General features: G+C 42.7%; 1 protein-coding gene across 1 annotated transcript in view; it reads left to right on the top strand.

Annotated features, from left to right (window-relative positions):
- PARN (poly(A)-specific ribonuclease) overlaps positions 1-20,180 on the top strand; it is a 141,252-nt gene that overhangs the window by 31,939 nt on the left and 89,133 nt on the right. The window contains exons 14-18 of the mRNA XM_006894523.1: positions 5,046-5,089; positions 6,431-6,473; positions 7,139-7,214; positions 11,824-11,934; positions 12,537-12,606. Coding sequence (XP_006894585.1) covers positions 5,046-5,089; positions 6,431-6,473; positions 7,139-7,214; positions 11,824-11,934; positions 12,537-12,606 — 344 coding nt within the window. The remainder of the gene's footprint in view (positions 1-5,045; positions 5,090-6,430; positions 6,474-7,138; positions 7,215-11,823; positions 11,935-12,536; positions 12,607-20,180) is intronic.

Genomic DNA, 20,180 nt, shown 5'->3' with positions numbered 1-20,180 from the left:
TAATGCATGGCATAACTCTCTTTCTGTGTTTCATTTTTATTTTTGACAACTTCCAATTTTCCTACATTCACAATTCTTCCATTCCACTTTGCAGTTAATAATGGACACTTGCAGCTGTGCCTTCTCTCATTCTGAGTCATGCCACATCAGCAAATGATGGTCCCCAAAGCTTCACCCCATCCATGCCATTAAGGTAGCTCTACCTTGAGCAAATATATACTGGGCAAACTATTCAAGATGTTAGACTCTATGAAGAAGAATGTGGCATCAGGATTTGAGGAATTAATAATCTCAGTTATGCAGATGACACAACATTGCTTGCTGAAAATGAGAAGGACTTGAAGCACTTGCTGCACAAGGTCAAACACTGTAGCCTTCAATATAGATTGCCTCTCAATGTCAAGGAAACAAAAATTCTCACCACTGAACTGAGAGGCAAAATCATGATAGATGGAGAAAAAAAGATTAAAACTGTCAATGAATTAATCTTAACTTGGATCCATAGTCAGTACACTTGATAATAGCGATCAGGAGACATATTTTACTGAGAAAGTCTACAGTCAGGGACCTCTCCAAATTGCTGAGGAGCAATGATGTCAGTTTGAGAACTAAGGTGCACCTGATTCAGGCCATGATTTTCTCAATCACTTGCTATGCATCTGAGAGCTGGACAGTAAATAAGGATGACAGAAGAAGAATTGATGCCTTTGAGCTGTGGCGTCAGAGAAGGGGACAGAATATCCCATGGACTGCCAAAAGAGTAAACAGGTATGTCCTGGAGGAAGTGCAGCCAGTCAGAGTGCTTCTTGGAGGCAAAGGTGATAAAGTTTCATCTTAAATACTTTGGTCATGTTGCTAGGAGAGTTAATTCCCTGGAGAGGGACATCATGCCTTGGAAAGATGGGGATGATGAAGGAGAAAAAGACCCTCGACCAGGTGGATTGACACAGTGACGGCAGCAATAGGTGGAATTATATCAGAAATTGTGAGGATGGCACAGCGTGGAACCAGGTTTAGATCCCTTCTTTATAGATTTGCAGTGAGTTGTACGTGACTCACAGCACCTAACAACAAAAACTACAATGAGGAGGCATCTCTTCTCCAAGATATTTTCAGTGTTTACCAACCTAATGGACTCGTCTCCTGGCCCTATTATCAGCCAGTGGTCTGTTGCCACTTATAATTCAGTACTTTTTGGAAGTACATCTCCAGCTCCTGCGCCGTTCTGTATCCTTGTTTGAATTTCCTGCTGAAACCTGTTTATCAGAGTGACCTTGCGATGGGTGACCTTGCTCTTGTGATACTAACGACCTAGCTTCCAGCATCCCAGCAACATGGCAAGCCACTTCAGTACAAGTTGATAGACCAGTGATGGGAAAAGTACACAAAGTAGTTCATATTACAGAGCTGCTTTATGGGGGAAAGCCTCAACCTAGAATCTTCTTGGTGATTCCATGTGACCTTTTAGAAGACACTGAACTCAGAAACATGCAAGTCCTGGAAGTCACTGTATTTCTGACTTTTTTCCTTGTTGTTTACCATCAAATAAGATTTGACTGGCACAGAAGGAGGTTTCCCCTTCTCCAGCGGAGCATCTGGTGGATTTGAACTGCAAGCCTTCGAGATTGCAGCGCAGCTTCTTGCCACTAGGCCACCAGAGCTCCCTCTGACTTTCTCTTGCTTAAAGAGATTTTGAATGGCATATAGATCTTAAACAGTTGTCACTTCATTTTGATTAACTTAGCTTCAGAATGCCTTGCCCATGCATTGTCCATTAATTTAACGATAGCCATTCAGAAGCTTGTAAGATTTGCAAATGAGCGAAGTTCGGTATTTACAGGTTTGCAGAGCTAATTGGAAATGGCGGTTTCCTATGAAGCATGAATAATGTCGAGGAGAAATTTAGTTACAAAGGGTCAGGAGTATGAGTGTTCAACCTAGCATGGCAATTATGTATGTAAATGAGCTCATTAAAAAATTAGAGCCCTCTCATTTCAGCCCTAGACTTCTTGATCAGAATGAACTCGGGAAATGAATTGTCTCATTTGGCCACTTGCCATTAGTGCCAGGTTAGCAATTTTCTGAGTCATTAAAGCAGGAATCGTGTGTTTTGGAAGATCTGTGGTTTATTGGCTACAGTAACTTAATGTTTCAAAGGTCCTCCAGGTATTTGACTGTACAGGTAACATAACTTAGTTTGTTGCACATCCATCTCCTATTTAAATAATTTCATTTAAATGACTCTGCAAGGCTCACTGTTACAATTTATTTGTGTGACAAAACACAACCTGTTACCTGTTTGTGCACTTTTTTGACTGCATTAGAAACTCCTCAAAAACAGAGCCGTCTCTGCAGCAGAAACCTATGTTTCGCTCTTAAATTGTTGTTGGGAATCCCTGAAGTTGTAGTGATTGAACACTTTCTTGCTAACCAAAAAGTGGGTGATTTGAACTCACCAGCTGCTGATGGCAGCCTGCTTCTGGAAAGAGTGTAGCTTTATGACGCTGTGGGGGCACTTCCACTCTATAAAGGAACTTACCCATAGTGGTCTTTCTATGTTGTGAGGTGTCGTTGGTTCTCAACTCAGAGCAGCCCTGCTTATAACAGAATGAAACCCTGCCTAGCCATGTGCTATCCTCAGAGTTCTTGTATATATTTAATGAGCTCATTTTTGTAGCCATGGCCTCAGTCCATCTTATTGAGGCTCTTCCTCTCTTGTGGTTGGTAAGTGCCATCAAGTCATCCGTAACCCACAATGAACCTGTGAACAGATCGGAGCTCTGCTCTGTGCTGCTCAGTCTCCATTGTGGTTGTCACTGTGTCAATGTGTCTTAGAGGCTTCCTTTCCTTCATTGACCCTCTGCCTTTCCCAGCACGATGTCTCTCTCTAAAGATTGGTTCCTCCTGCAAATGAGCCCAAAGTAAGTGACCCAAAGTTTTACCATCCTGGCCTGTAAGGTCCACTCTGGTTGCACTTCCTTCAAGACAGATTCGTTTGTTCTTTTGGCAGTCTGTGGGACATTCACTACTTTCTGCAAACACCACCACTCAAAGGCATTATTTCTTTGTCTGTCTTTCTTAATCACTGTCCAACTTTCAGAAACACAGGAAGCAATTGAAAATACTAAGGCTTGGATGAGGCACATCCTAGTTTTTGAATTGACATCCTTTTCCTTTAGAACTTTGGAAAGATTCCTTAACAGCAGATTTCCCCAATGCAAAACTTGGCTTTTGATTTCTTGACTGCTGCCACCAAGGGTGTTGATCTAAGTACAGTGGAATGGTTGACAACTTCAATCTTTTCTCCATCTCTTGTGATGTCACCTATTGGTCCAGTTGTGAAGATTTCTGTTTTCTTGATATTGAGATAGAATCCATATTGAAGGCTGTAGTCTTTGGTCTTCTTCAGTAAGTGCTTCAAGTCTTCTTCACTTTCTGCAAACAAAGTTGTATCATCTGCATAACACAGGTTGTTGATGAGTCTTCCTCCAATACTGATGTCACATTTTTTTCATATAGTCCAGCTCTCAAATGATTTCTTTAGCATTCAGACTGAACAGATATGGAGAAAGGATACAGCCCTGCCACACATCCTTCTTGGTTTTGAACCATGCATTGTTCCCTTCTTCTGACTGGACACCTGCTTCTTGGTCTATGTATAGGTTTATATGAGCACAATTAAGTGTTCTCAGAATCTCATTCTTTTCAGTGTTAGCCATAATTTAGGATTTTATTTTGCTTATTATTTGTTTATTCATTATGGCTCCAGGAACTTTTTCCTCCTAATAACATTCCAAAATACGTGAGATCCATTCTTACCACCCTCCCTTCAGAGGAGCACCCTGGATTAACTTCTTCATTGCTATATCAACCATGGGCTATAAAGATATTGATTATCAGGTCATATGGCTCCCAATCAGTAGGTAAATTGGTCAGATTTTTAGAAGTCAGTATTAATGTAAAATGGTTACACAGTTACCTTAAAAGGCCATTGTGACTCTCTGACCAAGGACCCACCAGCATGGGTCACGTTTGCAACAAAACCATGAAGAAGGTGGCCCAGGTCATCATTGAGAAATACTGCACACACCTGGGCAATGACTCCCACACCAGCAAGTGCATGTGTGAGCAGATCGCCATTATTCCCAGCGAGAAGCCCAGAACATGACAGCAGACCGTGCCACACATCTGATGAAGCAGATTCCGAGAGGGCCTGTGAGAGGCATCGCTATTAAGCTGCAGGAGGAGAGGAGAGAAAGGAGAAAGAATTACGTACCAGAGGCTTCAGCCCTGGATCAGGAGATCATTGAAGCAGATCCTGATACTAAGGAAATGCTGAAGCTCTTGGACTTGGGTGGTCTTTCCAACCTACAGGTCGCTCAGCCCACAAGTCGGGATGAGTTTCAAATCACCACATGGAGCCGTTTGAGTCTGTCTGCTGTGCTGTCATATTTTCAAGAAACTTGGACACACACACACACACACACACACCCATACCCCACCCCCAGTGTGAGGTAGCCCAGTGTGTGAAGAGAGCTGTGGGACCTGAGCTGTCCGTATGGTTTTGTTTCCCTTGCCTCCTGATGATGCAATTATTAGAGAAGCAGCAGGTGACAATTCAGGTTAGAAACAGGATGCAGTTTCTCCTTCAGGACTGTTTCTCAGGCCTGCTTACAGGCTCTCCGACCTTGAGCTCTGCTGGGCCCTGCCTCTTGGCTCTGGCCAGTGCTCCAAAGCTCCTTTAGTATTCCTGGTTATGATGCCCGTCGCCAGCCCCATCCAGCAGTGAGCCGAGCCAAAAGCCCTCGGCTCTGGCTCTGTGGGGCGGCTGTTCTCATTCAGCGTCGTCTCACACCAGCCTCTAGTTCTCCAGCACCTCTGCTGCTGCTGATCTGAATTTCCCTCTCACACGGGAATCTGTGACCCAAATGGACAAGCTGCACTCTCTGATTTTTCTTTCTTGTTAATAGAGTCCCCTGTCTGTGCCTGTTTCTGATAGTGAATTAAACATAACCTTCTAACAAGTCATGCTTCTGTGATTTTAGGATTTAAATGAATTTAAGGAGATGACAACGTGTGTCTTCCCCAGGTAAGCTACTTTGACAATTCTGGCTTTCATTCCAACAGTCATTATGGCTTATGTAAGACAGATAGGGGTATAGAGCTTTATTAAAATTCTTAGATCTTGGAGAAAATCATAGAAGCTGAGAAATAGTTTAGAAGCTCCAACTTTGTGAAAGTTTGGTGTGTGGTGGGTGTTTTGGTTTTTTTTTTTTTCTTCTTTAGGGTTGGTTTTATGATTCCTTTTAAAAAAAAAGAACTTCAGCCAAGAATGAAAGTAGTTAGTGACTCCTTTTCTTTCTCCCAGTTCTTGTTGTCTGATGACCTGGTGAGCTTCCTCGAGAACTGGCACCCGTCTTGCTTGTATATGGGATGCACCTTGTGAACTGAGAATACTCTCTAGTCAGTCAAGAGCTGTCTTCTTGGAGGTGTTACTCTCATTTTTAAAGTGATTGCTTTTATGCGTTAGTGTTTTCCACAATTAAGATTGCGTGGTACTTCTCAAAAGTTCAGGTCACATGTGCCAATCATAGGACACCAGGAGCACAAGGCTTTGCATTCACGGGCCCAGCTGAGGACAGACCTGGTCATGGAGCAGTTGCTCCTTCAACTCAACTGTTTCTATCTTAGTAACAGTGAAAAGAATCAGTTTTCACACTCTTCTTTAGTTTTTAGTTTTTAGTCTGTCTGAGATCTGAAACAGGACACTGAGACGTAACAACAGCATGATGGTACAGAATGCAGTTTTTTTTTAATCCCATCTAAGAGTTTATACTGTACTAACCTGAATAAGATACACAGGGAACTCTGGGGGTGTAGTCTGTAGGGAATTACACTGAGAGGCCCAAACAGTGTCTCTCTGGTGTCAATCCACCAGTCGCTCCATGAGAGTAAGATGGACAGTCTCCTCTTGTGCAGTTTACAGCCTTAGAAGCCCATGGAAGGTCAGCTAAGAGTTGGACCCGACACAGCAGCAATGAATAAGAAACCTTGGTAGCAGCAGGAGGTAGTAATAATAGTTTGAAAATGTTAGACCTGTCACGGGACGCGAAGCATGTGCAAACAAACACTTTGAGGGTGTTTGACTTGCTCTCGAGATTGATGGACCCTTGTCCCTTCAGACTCCAGGCAGTCTCGAACTTATACTCAGTGTGGTCTTGGTCTGGTCTCCTGAAGCCACCTGATGGGGTCCCCGGTGACAGGACTGAGCCCCCAGCCCGCTGCGCCAGGAATGCTGGTGCTCGGTTCAGAATGGCTAATGCGCTTTCTTCCCCTGTCCACTTTCCAGACAATAGGCTATTCATTGGAGGAAAAGACATCTTGGGAGTATGCATTTTGTTTATCTTATTAAAAATTCTTTTGGTTTTAGACTCTTGGATACTAAATTGATGGCCAGCACACAACCTTTTAAGGTATTATTTAAATTTGAACTGTCACTGATAAGCTACATTTTAAACTTTTCTGAGTCAATACTTTGGAATTCTAGTCTGTTTAAATGTCACTTCAAATAAATTTAAGAGAAAGACATTGAAAAATAAAATAAAAGACCAGAAAATGAGTGTGTGACTCAAATGTGAATAGTGGTTGTCTTTGAGTAGTGTAAATACTTCCCCCCCTTTATTCTTTTGATGTAAATTTGTATCATTAAAATACTAAAGCAAACCTGACTTTTTTTGAGTAGACTGTACATACACATAGTTCTTTTATTTTTAAAAAAGTAGTTTGGATATATTTTTCTAATTAGAAGAAAACAGGCATTCATTTGCTAGGTTTGTGTAATGACTGTATAAGTGAAATGATATGAATATCAAAACAGAACAGCTTTCTGAAAAAAGGTCTATAGATATTTCCATATCTGTACAAAACCTTCTTTTATTGCCACTGTCCTTCCTATATTGTGAAAATGAAACTTCCTGCTTTGCTCTGACATTTAATAAGCAGGGACTACCATGTTTCTTTAAAGAACACAAAAGACAGTACTAGGCACATTTTTACCCTGACATTCAGTGAATTTCTAATAATGCACGCTTGTACCAAGATGTGACGATCCATCATTCTCTACTTTCCTGGTTTGCAGGACATCATTAACAACACATCCCTGGCAGAATTGGAAAAGCGGTTAAAAGATACACCTTTCAACCCTCCTAAAGTTGGTAAGGCAATCTTCATAATACCCAATCGCTGTGATGATTGCTATTGTATTTTGTGTAGTTATGGTCAGACGGCACTAAAGACTATGTTGCACATTAGTAGATTTTAGCTAAGATACGTAAGCATTGAATTGATGTGTTCTTACGGTCTTCCAGTTGCAATTCCATTTTATATTAATACTGTTTCTTTGAGAAATTTAGGAGTGAAAGCTTCCAAATGTTTGCTTTCAGTGCTTGAAATTCTTTCACACTTTGTGTCCTTGTTTCCTTTCATTAAGATGCTTTGTTTAAGGACAAAAAAAAAGGATTGCTGATTAGTTGCCAGGGGAGGATGAAAACATTGTGTCTTGGTGAAGTCTTAAGAACTGAGTTCACAGATGAAAAGAAGGGACACCCCCTCCTTTCCCCAGGAAACTGGTTCAGGAGCAGAAATAGCAAGAGGAGGAAGAAAAGCTAGAAGTGGGAAGAAATGTTTCTTGGAAAGAATGGCATCATTTTCTGTGATACCTGGCCAGAGCCCATATCCAGATAGGGCCAAGCTTTCCAGACACTGCTTCCTTGATCCACTGGAGTTTAATGATGCTGTGGCCTAGTGGTAAGAAGCTGCATGAAATCACGAAAGCACTTGGTTCAAATCTACCAGCTGCTCTGCAGGAGAAGGATGGGCAGTCTCCTCCGATGCGATTAAACTGCCTCTGAAAACCAACCCCCTGGAGGGTCAGCAATGGTGGGTTCCAACTCAACAGCACAGACAACAAAATTAACTCCCTCATGAAATTGACGGCTCTTTACTGGTACTGCTGGTCCTGTGATAAGCATTGCAATGGCTATACAGGGAAAACTTGAGACATTGATAGTAACCCTAGTATTTCAGAAATTAACAATGGGAAATATTGAAGCAGCCAAAATGATGGTTAATTGCTTCTCTCTTGGATTAGTATTTATTTCAAGACACAAGAATTAAGATAGAGAAAGAAAACCAGTATTAAAAAAAGTAAGTGGCAACCACTAAAGAAGGCTGTATGGTGCTTTCTCATAAAGTTGCAAATAGAGATACCATTTGACCCAGCAATTCCACTACTGGGAATTTACCTTAAAGAAACCATAACTGCCACCCAAGCAGATATATGCACACTCATGTTTATTGTGACTTTGTTCGCAGTAGTAAAGAGCTTGAAACAACCTAAGTGCCCATCAGCAAACGAATGGATAGAGAAGCTGTGGTATAGTCACACAATGGAATACTACGCTGCATTGAAACACAAGGAACTCATAAAATTTTATGCAAAATGGATGACCCTGGAGGACATTATGTTCAGTGAAATATCTCGGTCACAGAAGGACAAATATTGCGTAGGGCCACTGTTGTAAAACAGGACTGACATCAGTGTTGAGGGAAGACAGAAAAGGAATGATGTCTATTGCATTGAAACGGATGAGGGAGAGAACTGTTTAAAAGGGATATATGAATGGGTATTCTGGTCATTACGAAGTCCAGAGTGAAGGCTGCACTTGGGGGAGGGATTGCATAACAATGAAAGAGGTTTTCTTTCTTTACAAAGAGAAGAGTGAATGGGGGGAAGGGGTGGGCAGGGAGAAAAGTGCAACAATGAATGACTGGAAACCCTAAGTCTCTGTAAACTTTCATTAAAATTCATTTAAAAAATTGAAAAAAAGTAAGTGGAAAGAATTTATTTTGGAAAATGGTCAAACTCAAAATCATTGATACTAAGTCAACCCTGACTCATAGCTGACCTTGTGTTGGGTTTCTGAGGCCATAAATCGGTTGGGAGGAGATCGCCCATCCTTCTGAAGAGCCAGCCCTAGGGGATTAGAACTGCTGGATTCGAACCTTGAACCTTTGGGTTAGCAGCTTGGGTTAGCCTCCGTACAGGCTGCAGCACTAGGGCTTCCTTGGTAGATGATAGGCTAGGGAATATTACTTAGTTGGCTCCCCTATTAAAAGACTTTTTTTTAATAAAAGAAAACTCCAAAAACTTGAAGTCTGAAATTTAATATGAAGGTTAAAGAGTTTTCGCTGACAGAGTATTATATTAACACAAAATTGGCTGTGGTCGTTTCCATCGTTAATTGCTATTCATGATTTTGATTCTGTTGTAAGTTTCTTGGCATTAATTTTTTAGAATGATTCTGAGAAGTAATTATCACAGTTTTATTGTACTATTTGCATAAAATTCTGCCATCTGGGAGAGAGAATTTAGTCTAATGCAGGTCAGTCTTCTGAGACTTTTTTGTCTCTTCGGTGTCCATGTATCAATGTGACAGAAGATGACAATGGGACTGAAGGATCTCATCTGTGAAGTGGCTCCAGGTTCTGAGGGCAGCATCCATCACAAGTTCAAAAACAGTCCGTTTTTGGAGTTAACTGGCACTGCCATCTTAGATCTCGAAGTTTGTAAACATCGTTAATAGGACAATATTTAAATGCGCTTTCTGCTTTTTATTTATTTATTTATTTTACTAATTTTAATGAAAGTTTACAGAGACTTAGGGTTTCCGGTCATTTATTGTTGCACTTTTCTCCCTGACCCCCCCCCCCCCACCCCTCTGCCTATTCACTCTTCTCAGTAAAAAAAGAAAAACTCTTTGATTGTTATGCAGTCCCTCTCCCCAAGTCTGCTCCACTATGCAGCCTTCGTTCTGGACTCCTGTCATGACAGTAATACCTAACCATATATCCCTTTTAAACAGTTTTCTCCCTCATCTGTTTCAATGCGGTATACATCATTCTGCTTTTTAAGAGGCCACTTTAGGACATCTGTTGATGACAGTTACTGAGTGTTCGCCTTGTGCTGGGCACTAAGTAAGAGGATTGCTTACCTTCTCTCAATTGATCACAAGCTTCTTATGAGGGAAATTTGACTACCATTCCTATTTTATCTCCTAAAGCAGAGGCTGAGAGGCCAGGTGCCTGACCAGAGATCACACAGCTAAGCGCTGAGCAGAGACTCAAACTCGGATGTTGCGACTGCAGAGTCTGTATTGTTAATCATTACTCGAATTCCTACTGAGTTCTGATGTTACCATTATGTATAAGGAAAGCCGTAGACATGACCTTGGAAAGCAATCAGAAGAGGAGTCAGGTGTCATAGCAGAAGTTCATTTTTGATGCTAATAGCACCCAGGGAGCTCTGGTGGTCTACTGGGTGAGTTGCCCTGCCAAACCAAAGGCAGACAGTTCAAATCTACCAGCTGCTCCCCAGAAGAAAGATGGACAGTCTCTTCTTACAAGATTTACAGCCTCTGAAAACCCGCCGGAGGGTCCACTATGAGCTGGTTCTGACTCGGTGGCAGTGGGTGAATGTGTGAGTGAAGTAGAGCCCATCAGTGTGGGATGATGTGGCCCTTGACTACATCGTTGAGAATGTAATTGAGCGATTCTCTAGCCTTGACCAACGCCTCATTTTCAGTGACCTTGTTATTTCATAAAGGAGCCCTAGTGGCGCAAAGGTTAGAGCGCTTGGCTGCTAACTGGAAGGTCAGTGACTTGAACCCACCAGCAGCTGCTTGGATTACAGCCTTGGAAGCCCCATGGAGCAGTTCTACCCTGTGCTCTAGGCATCCTGTGGGTTTGTATTGACTCGGCAGCAATGGGTTTAATTTTTAAAATATTGTCTTATGTACAGTCTTATGTGGTGTGCTAAGAAATAAATAGCCTCCCATCCTCTGGTGGTTGTTCTCCAGATTTCTTGGCACAGCTTGGTGAGCACATTTACTGCAGAGGGTCAAGGACTGCAGCCTTCAGTATGGACTGAGGCTCAATGTCAAGAAGACAAAGATTCTCACCACTGGACCAATTGGTAGCATTAGGATGGATGGCGAAGAGATTGAGATTGTTCACAGTTTCAGTTTGCTCGGCTCCACGGTCAACATTCTTGGCACCAGCAGTCAGGAAATAAAAAAACGTATTGCGATGGGAAAGTCTGCTGTTAGGGACCTCTCTAAAGTACTCAAGAGCAACGGTGTCTCTCTGGAGACTAAGGTGCGCCTGATACAGGCCATGGTCTTTGCAATCACTTGTTATGCATCAGAGAGTTGGACAGTGACTAGGGAGGACTGAAGGAGAATTGATGCCTTTGAGCTGTGGTGCTGGAGAAGAGTATTGAATGTACCATGGACTGCCAAGAAAACAAACAGATTCATCCTAGAGAGGGTTAAACCAGGCTACTCCTTGGAGACAAAGATTCAGGGGCTTCGCCTGACATACTTTGGACATGTTGCAAGGAGAGACAGGTCTTTGGAGAGGGACATCATGCTGGGTAGAGTAGAGGGACAGCGCAGGAGGGGAAGACCCTCTATGAGGTGGATTGATTCAATGACTGGGGTAATTGGGATGGGTGTGTCAGAGGCAATGCGATTGGCACAGGATAGAGCAGGGTTTAGGGCCGTTGTGCACAGGGTTGCTATGAGTCGCAAACGACTTGACGGCACATAACAACAACAACAACAACCCATCCTCTGACCTTGAGTCTTTGGGATATCCCTACAGCATGCACTAATACAGTTTTGGATTCTGCTGGGCAGGGTATGTACTAGTCTTCGTATTTTCTCATGTCTTTAAGAAAACTGTCTTTTCCTTCTTTCTCTTTAGAAAGTGCAGAAGGTTTTCCAAGTTATGACACAGCTTCTGAACAGCTTCATGAAGCAGGCTATGATGCCTACATCACAGGACTGTGTTTCATCTCCATGGCAAATTATCTAGGTATTCACTGTCCGCGTCTCTGCCCCAGTACCTATCTGCTGTTTCCTTGGGACCCACTCACCCTGTGAGAAGTGAGAAGATTTTGAGATTAGAGTTGATGGAGATTGGGGGGTTGGAATATCAGGAAGAATCTGCTTGACTCTTCCTCATTGTATAGTGACTGGCTCTTAGTACTTGGTACATTCACTGAACCACTGAGTTCATTTTTAAAAATAAATGTGTGTGTGTGTGTGTGTGTGTGTGTGTGTGTGTGTAATAGGTTTTTTATCATGATAGATAGATAATAAAACTTGTGGATGGTAGAAGCAGAGGAGGAAAACTCAGCTGTTTTTCACTAATGATGCAACTTGTGAGACCCAGGAAGCAAGGGAGTCCCATCAATCTCCAGCTTTCATATATTTCACTATATAGTTAAGTATTTGCAAAGTCGCCAATTTTACCTTGTTTGGTTCAGTCAGATTCATGACGTTCATCAAGCAGTGAAAGCATCCCCAGAATCCTCTTCCGAATTGTTTCACTACCAGATGATGATCAATTTATGCCTCAGTTTTCTGCTTTGGCTTCATGAATGTGAATAACCTTACTTTTCTTTTCCTCACTAGGTTCTTTTCTCAGTCCTCCAGAAATTTTCGTCTCTGCCAGATCCAAACTCATTGAACCTTTTTTTAACAAGTAAGTAATCACTACATCTTTTTTTTTAACAAGTAAGTAATCAGAAGATGCCACTCCCCAGGTTCACTTGCATTGTGGAAGAGGTACCTTCTTGGGATGTATGTCAATTAGGAGTGGTTGGGAGATACAGGGAATTATATAGGAGAACCGAGATACTTTTTTTTATATTGATATTTTAACAAGTTTACAGAAAACTTGGGATTTCCATTCATTCATTGTTGAACATTTTCCTCCTGACCTGTCCCTCTGTTTGCTTTCTCCTTAAAAAAATTCTTTCATTGTTGCACAGTTTCCTCCCTCCCCCCACCCCTGAGTCCACTTTGCTATGCAGCTCTTATTCTGGACTGTTGTTATGCAGGTAACACCTAATTGTATATTCCTTTTAAACAGTTCTTTTCCTTAACTGTTTCGACGGTATGTTCATTATTTATGCCCTCTTTTCTTAGTTTCCCCCTTACCCCCATGTCAGTCCTGTTTTATAACAGTGGTTTTATGCAGTATTTGTCCTTTTGTGACTTAGATATTTTCACTCAACATAATGTCTTGCAAGATCACTAATTTTGTGTAATATTTATGAGTTTCTTGTTGTTCAGTGTTGTGTAGTATTCTATTGTGTGAATATACAGCTTCTCTCTCCATTCATTTGTTGATGGCTTTTGAGTTGTTTCTGTTTGGTATTTTGAACAACAAATCAATAAACATGGGTGTGCATATATCTGTTTGGATGGCAGTTCTCGTTTCTTTAAGGTATATTCCCAGTAGAGCAGTTTCTGAGTCAAATGGTATTTCTATTTCTCACTTTTCGAGAAAGTACTATACAGCCTTCAATAGTGGTTGCACCATTTTGTACTCCAGCCACCAGTTCTGATTTCTCTACAACCTCACCAGCATTAGTTGTTTGCTGTTCTTTTGAATTTTGCTATTGTTACTGGAGTGAGATGATATCTCATAGTTATTCTGCAGATAAGATACTTCTTATCTCTAGTGATTCAGTTGTTTTGTGAAAATGCAAATTCACCTTTGGGAAATGATTTATTAAGTAGATTGGTTAAAAGAGACATTACCAATAGTCAGAGTGTCTTTTCCAAGGAAAAAACAACAGGTAATTTGGCGTTTAAATTACTTCCAGGGTAAAATGTCTACCTTACCCCTACCACATTTTCTTTGGGAAATTGTTAGCTAAGCTTGACACAGTGGTTGCAACACTGGGCTCAGGGCCAGTGGAGATTGTGTGGATGGTATAGGACCAGACAAGGTCTCAATATGTTGTACACAGGGCAGCGATGATTTGGAGGTGACTCCACAACAACTAACAGCACCAACCTGCTTGTGTTACTATATGGCTAATATTTTCAAGAGCTCTCACCAGAGCCTAGTGGTAAGAAGCTACACTGCCATCCCAAAGGCAAACAGTTCAAATGTTCCATGGGAGAAGGATGGGCACTCTCCTCCCGTATGATAAACTGCCTCTAAAAACCTGCTGGGGGGCCAGCTGTGAGTGAGTTCAGACTCGATGGTACACAACAACGTCAACATTTTCAAAATCTTCTAGTCATTGCACAATGGCTTGGAAGACCAACTCTGGAGAGATACTGATTCTCCCTGAATCCTAATCCCTTATCTGAATTGAAGCATTAAAATAAAAGCCCATGGGCCTTTGTTGCAGGAAAAAGTCCCTGAGATTTAGGGAAGAGTCTCTGAGTTCAGAATATTTTTCAAAGTTTGAAATCTCAAGATTATTACTTCAAAGTGTGGTTTGTGCTTGCTTGGAACAGTTGCAGCTGCCATTAGGCATGTTATCTTCACAGAGGCCAGTGTCCAACTCTGTGCCAGAGCCTCAGACTTGGTCTTTGCCCCAGCTGTATTCACCAGGTTGGTTCTTAGGAACTCTAGATGAGCCAGAGCGAACAGGACAGCCCCTGGGGATCATTATCACTAGGAGGGAGGGTCTAGCGCTTTCACTGTTGGGCTGGTGATGTGGTTTCTACTACGTGGTATGCAGCACTTTCCAGCCCTGTCAGTGCTTTCCTGCAGGCGGAAACTGATGCCTTCAGATCCTTGTATCGATGTGCGGTACCACAGTGCTGGTGCTGGGTGAGATGGAGCAGGGACACATGCCAATCCCAAACATTGGACAGGCTCTGGATTTGCAGCTTCTTATGGTTTATTTAAGCTTTGCTTTTAAATATTTTAAATATATAAAATATCGAAGTTTATCCCAGCAGGAAAGTCATTACACATTCTTCTTTTAATACATAAAACCATAACCCTGCTTCTCCAGGAAAATCGGCTCCTTATGAAATAAGATGGGAGCCCTGGTGGCATGGTCCATAAGGAGTTGCATGCTAATCCAAGGCCACACTTTTTGGGCAGGTTGAATCGCCCAGAGAGGCTCCAGTGAGAAAGTTGGAGAATCTCCCATGCAATTTACAGCCGTGGAAACCCAATGGAGGGTCAGCTGTGAGTCAGACCCAACTTGATTGCAGTTAGTTGAGTCATGGAATCAGGTGATGGGCAAACCTGGTTAGGTGTAGAAAGCATCTAATTGGTTAGTTGTGTGTGACTAACATGCACAGCAGTAAGACGGCCTAAGAGAATATTGTTGATAACTGAGAAGATGACCCAGAGGAACTGCACAGTAAGTGCATAGTAAATATATTTTAAGTAGGAGCATCTGTTCATTTTGATTTTGTTTTGCCAAAAGATGCATCACAGGAATAGTTGAAAAGAGTAGGATTCATGGACTGTCCTCTGATAGTTCACTAAAAATCCTTCTCTGACTTGATTTTCAATTCAGCTCAGTTGTTCCAGGTAATAGAGGAACAGCAATGTCAGTTTGAGGAGTAAGGTGCACCTGATCCAGGCCATGGTCTTTTCAGTCACCTTCTGTGCATCTGAGAGCTGGACAGTGACTAAGGATGACAGAAGAAGAATTGAGGCCTTGGAGCTGTAGTTTTGGACTGCTAAAAGAACAGACGTATCTTGGAGAGGGTGCAGTCAGAGTGCCCTTTGGAGGCAAAAATAACAAGCTTCATCTCACATACTTTGGGCATGTTGCCAGGAGAGATTATTCCTTAGCGACATCATGCTTGAAAAGGTGGAGGGTCGGCAGAAGAGAAGAAGACCCTCAACCAGATGGGTTGGCACAGTGACTGCAGCAGTGGGTTTGAGTATGTGAGTGATTGTGAGGATGGCACAGGACAGGACAGGGTTCCGATCCATTCATAGGGTTGCTGTGAGTTATACTTGACTTGACAGAACCTACTACTGACAACAACATTTGCTCTTGAGTCAAACCACCTCAGCTGACCCTTCAGTGGGTTTTCAGCACAGGAGGGGATCGCTCGTCTTTCACCTGGGGAGCAGCTGGTGGACTTGAACCATCGTTGGCAGCCCAACTCCTTACCGCTAGGCCACCAGAGCTCCAGGCCTTGATTTAGAGAATCTGTTTTTCCCTTCAAAAAGGAACAATATTTTTTCCCCCATCTTTGAAGGAAGAGAACCTCCTGAATAATTTGAAATGCAAAACTGTTGTTATTTCATCCAGGAGTAGCTGGGGTAAGTACAGTCACCCGTGCTCAGCCCGTTTAGAAAGTGGGGAAACACAGTTGCTGCTTTTGCTGTCTCTCTCTGTGTTGATAATGACTTCATTCACAGTTACTTGCAGGTATGATTTTTGGCACGAAACCTTGATGTTGTCATTTTTCAAGTTGGCTTTTATAGAAAAGCAGCCAACAGTTGCTGCCACCGTTTATCTCAAGCAGAAAAATAAGTAAACCTTTTTGAAGGTTTATTTGTTTCAGCACCAGGCATTTCTAAAATACAAGGTTTACTGAACGCACTGTCCTCCTGTAAATTTGGATGGGCATCAGACTGCTGGCATTTACAAGTAGTGTTTTGATCTGCTCTCTCCAGATTAATGATTCAGAAGTAAACCTTGAGGGGAAAATAAGTACCTATTTCTGAGTTGTTCTAACTGGCATTTGCCTTTTTGGAAGCTTTTTTTTTGGAAAAACCCCAAGACACCTGGTAGATGAGCAGTATGCAGAGACTAACTGTAGCATAAGGGACTGGCTAAGCCATACTTGATCATATTGTTAGGAAGGGCCAGTCCTTGGGGAAGGACATCATGCTGGGAAATGTGGGCGGTCAGCATAAGAGGGGATGACCTTCCACAGGGTGGACCGGCACAGTGACCGTCACAGTGGGCTCAAGTGTATCAGAGCTGGTGAAGATGGCACAGGACAGGGCACAGCAGACCTGCTGTTCATACGGTCACAGTCAACTCAGTGGCACGCAACACCAACATACTTCCCAGCAAGAATGTCCCATGGTGTTGTGTCGTGGGCACCTCCCAGTTTGTCTCTTTGCTTTGTTGGGATCAGGCTGAAAACCAAGAGAGTCTAGCCTTGGGGCAGGAGCAGACCCCTGCTAATGGCTGACCAGGTGGAATGCATGCTCCACTGATGCTGGGGGCTCAGTGGTCAGGAAATGACTTACCTTCTTTTCGGGCCGCCGTCAGTTTTGATCAATGCAGGGAAAACCAGACTTTGAGCAGAGCCTTTGGTCAAATCCTTTTAGGCTGGAAAGGGCTAAAAATACCCTCTTTTTAAATTTTACCACAGAAGACCCAACCGTAGATCCTTGACCTGTGTTTTATGAACACACTTGTCTGTTCGTGTAAGACACCTTGAGCCATTTTTGAAGATAACCTTTCCTGAAGACGTTTAGGGGAAGGTTGTTTTCTTCTTCCCTCAGTTCTTAGAAAGAAAATGAAACAAGAACAAGGCAAGTGTCTTATTTGGCTGTTCCTTGTAAAGAAAGTAATTAAAATGAATAGTCATCTGTGATGTTATTGAGGTCATAAAGACAATGCAAATGAATTTGGTTCCTAAGAGCTTAGTAACAGGTGGCTTAGCAGTAAAGAATTATGCTACCGAAGGTGGGTGAGGGTGGGGGGAAATGTGCAACAATGAATGAATGGAAGTTCAAGTTCTCTGTAAACTTCTATTAAAAAATCTCAATTAAAAAGAAAAAAGAATTGCGCTGCCAACACAAAAATGCATGGTTCAAATCCACCAGCTGCTCCATGTAAGATGGGCAGTCTCCTCTTGTGCAATTTACTGCCCTTGAAAGCCCGCCTGAGGATCAACTCTGGGCCGGTGCTGACTCGATGGTACATACAACAAGAGTTTAGTAGGTGCCCTGTGTTTTTATTTTCCTTTCTTAGAATGTAAGAAGATTTAAGGTAAGAGGATTGATGGAAATGGGAATCAGAGGGAGGAGGTGGGAAGGATGTGGGTAAATTGTGCGTATTGTAATTAATGTCAGAAAACAAACTAGATACGCATGGTTGGGTGGAAAACCAGTTAGCTTTGTAAACATTCAAGCTGTGACATGAGCCATTTTTTCCTGACGGTTTTTGAGTTTTTGTGAGACCTTCCAGCAAATCACAGAAGCCAAAGACGGGGCAGTAGGAAGACTGAGGGAGGAGGAATAATTAACGTCACAGGTGATGGAGTGGGACAGCAGCTTGGACATCTGGAACGCTGTCAACTTCCTCCTTCTAGAAACCAGTCTTGTAGTAATCATTGTAAGAGAAATTATTCGTGCTGTGGGCCTCACTGCTCCTGATTGCTCCCCTGCTGTGGTGACGTTTCTACTGGGAGACAGCTTCTCAGCTGTAGGTGCCAGGAGCAAAAGGATGCAGCTTGCTGTCCTGGAAGACACTGTGTGATGGGCTCTGTGGTCTGCCTTGGCCAAGTCGCCGCCATGACGGCCCTGGGAGGCACAGTTTCTGTCCTACCACGTGGATTCACCATGAATCAGAATCGGTTCAGTAGCACTTTGTTACAGCAAAGACTTTACAGCCGTACTTTTGGCATGGCATACATCCTTCAACAGGGCATGATTGTGGCTGTCGTCCTACGTACTGTTGAGCTGGAACCCTCTCACAGCTGACCTTCCAGTGAGTTTTCAGAAGCAGTGATCTTTACAGGAGGAGATTGTCCATCTTTAGCAGCTGGTGGATCTGAACCATGTTCTTTTGGGTTGGTAGTACAGCTCCTTACCACTAAGCCACCAGAGCTAACACACAGGGCTTTGATGTTGAGTACCATCATATTTTCTTGTTTTAGTTGAAGCTTGGGTTTGGACTCTTTGCTTGTGCGTGTGTATGGTTCACAATTGGGTGTGAGGCTGTTTGGATTTGGCCTTGTATTGAAAAAAGGCAGCTGGTTTTCAGTCAAACATTCTTCTAGGTGGTATACCACTGGTCTGTCCATTTGCTGTACAGAGGTAACTTGTGGTTGCTGTGATGCTAAACATTGTGACACTGATGTGTCAAATGCGATAATGGTTACCCATGGTTGACAGTGTTTGGTGAAGCTCCCCGATTAAAACAAGCTTGGAAGAAGGAGTGGCATCCACTTCTGAAATGGCTTGCTTCCTCCCCTTTGAGGCATTTGACTGATCCTCTCTGTATCTGAACTTAGTAGTGTTTTCAGTTGTAGAAACTAGGTAATTATAAAGGGGTCTCTGAATCCTACATTTGGCTCAAGCTCTCAGCCGTTGACCAAACAACGGGAGATTCAGGGCCTTAGAAGAAATATCTGGTGAAAAGCCAGCACTTGAAACCCCGTGGAGCACAGAGCTGTGACACAGCTTCCGTCACCGAGGGTGCCCATGGTCAGCTGGATGGCAACTATTACTTAAAACTTCCCGCCTTGGCAATCTTGATCACCGGCAGTTTTATCATATAAGGTGCGTTTGTGATAAAAGCTGCTGATTGAAAAAGACATTGGGCCCCCAGTCAAGAAATGTCTGTGCAGCACGTAAACCCTGGGGGTCTGCAGGACTGTCCTCGGCAAGCTATCCTTACCTGGTTCTTCCTTTGATGACTTGAAAATCCTTTGTTGTCTGGTTTACCAACTTGTTCGTCAGTATGTTAAACAAGCAATTAGTTGTGTAAGGTTTAATTACTTTTTGGTCGCGTATCTAAGCAGATGCCCCCTCAATTGTAGGGCACTTTAGTCATAGTCTTTGTGTTTAGTTACTTCTAGTTAGGTGTCGACCTGAGATTGGAACAGATAGTCATTATTTAGAAGACTGTTTGAGAATGAATTGCTGTCAATTCGAAAGTGACTCATAACTGATCCACCAGCAGATTTTCAGAGGCATATGTATTGCATAAGAGGAGATTGCCGATTTTTCTCCCATGAAGCAGCTGGTGGATTTGAACCACTTACCTTTGGTTTGATGGTGCAGTTCCTTACCCACCTAAGTCTATTTCATATTTATGTCATTCAGGAATTAGCAAAGTACTGTGAGAATCGCTGTTAAATATGTAAGAAGCCATGGTACCCCAAAGGTTAAGCAGTTGGGTTAAAAATGGAAAGGTTGGCAGTTCTAGTCCATCTAGTGGCTTTGCAAGAGAAAGACTAGCTTTCATAAAGCTTGTAGTCAAGAAAACCCAATGGTGCGGAGTTCTCCTGTGTTAGAGGAGGTTGCTGTGAGTCAAACTCCACTTGATGGACCTCAGTACCACCACCACCACCACCACCTCCACCACCTCC

Source organism: Elephantulus edwardii, unplaced genomic scaffold, assembly GCF_000299155.1.
Source record: "Elephantulus edwardii isolate Elephantulus edwardi_28Jun2011 unplaced genomic scaffold, EleEdw1.0 scaffold00145, whole genome shotgun sequence".
Classification (NCBI taxonomy): Eukaryota; Metazoa; Chordata; class Mammalia; order Macroscelidea; family Macroscelididae; genus Elephantulus; species Elephantulus edwardii.
The sequence above is the reverse complement of the archived record's forward strand: the minus strand, read 5'-3'. Positions and strand labels throughout refer to the sequence as shown.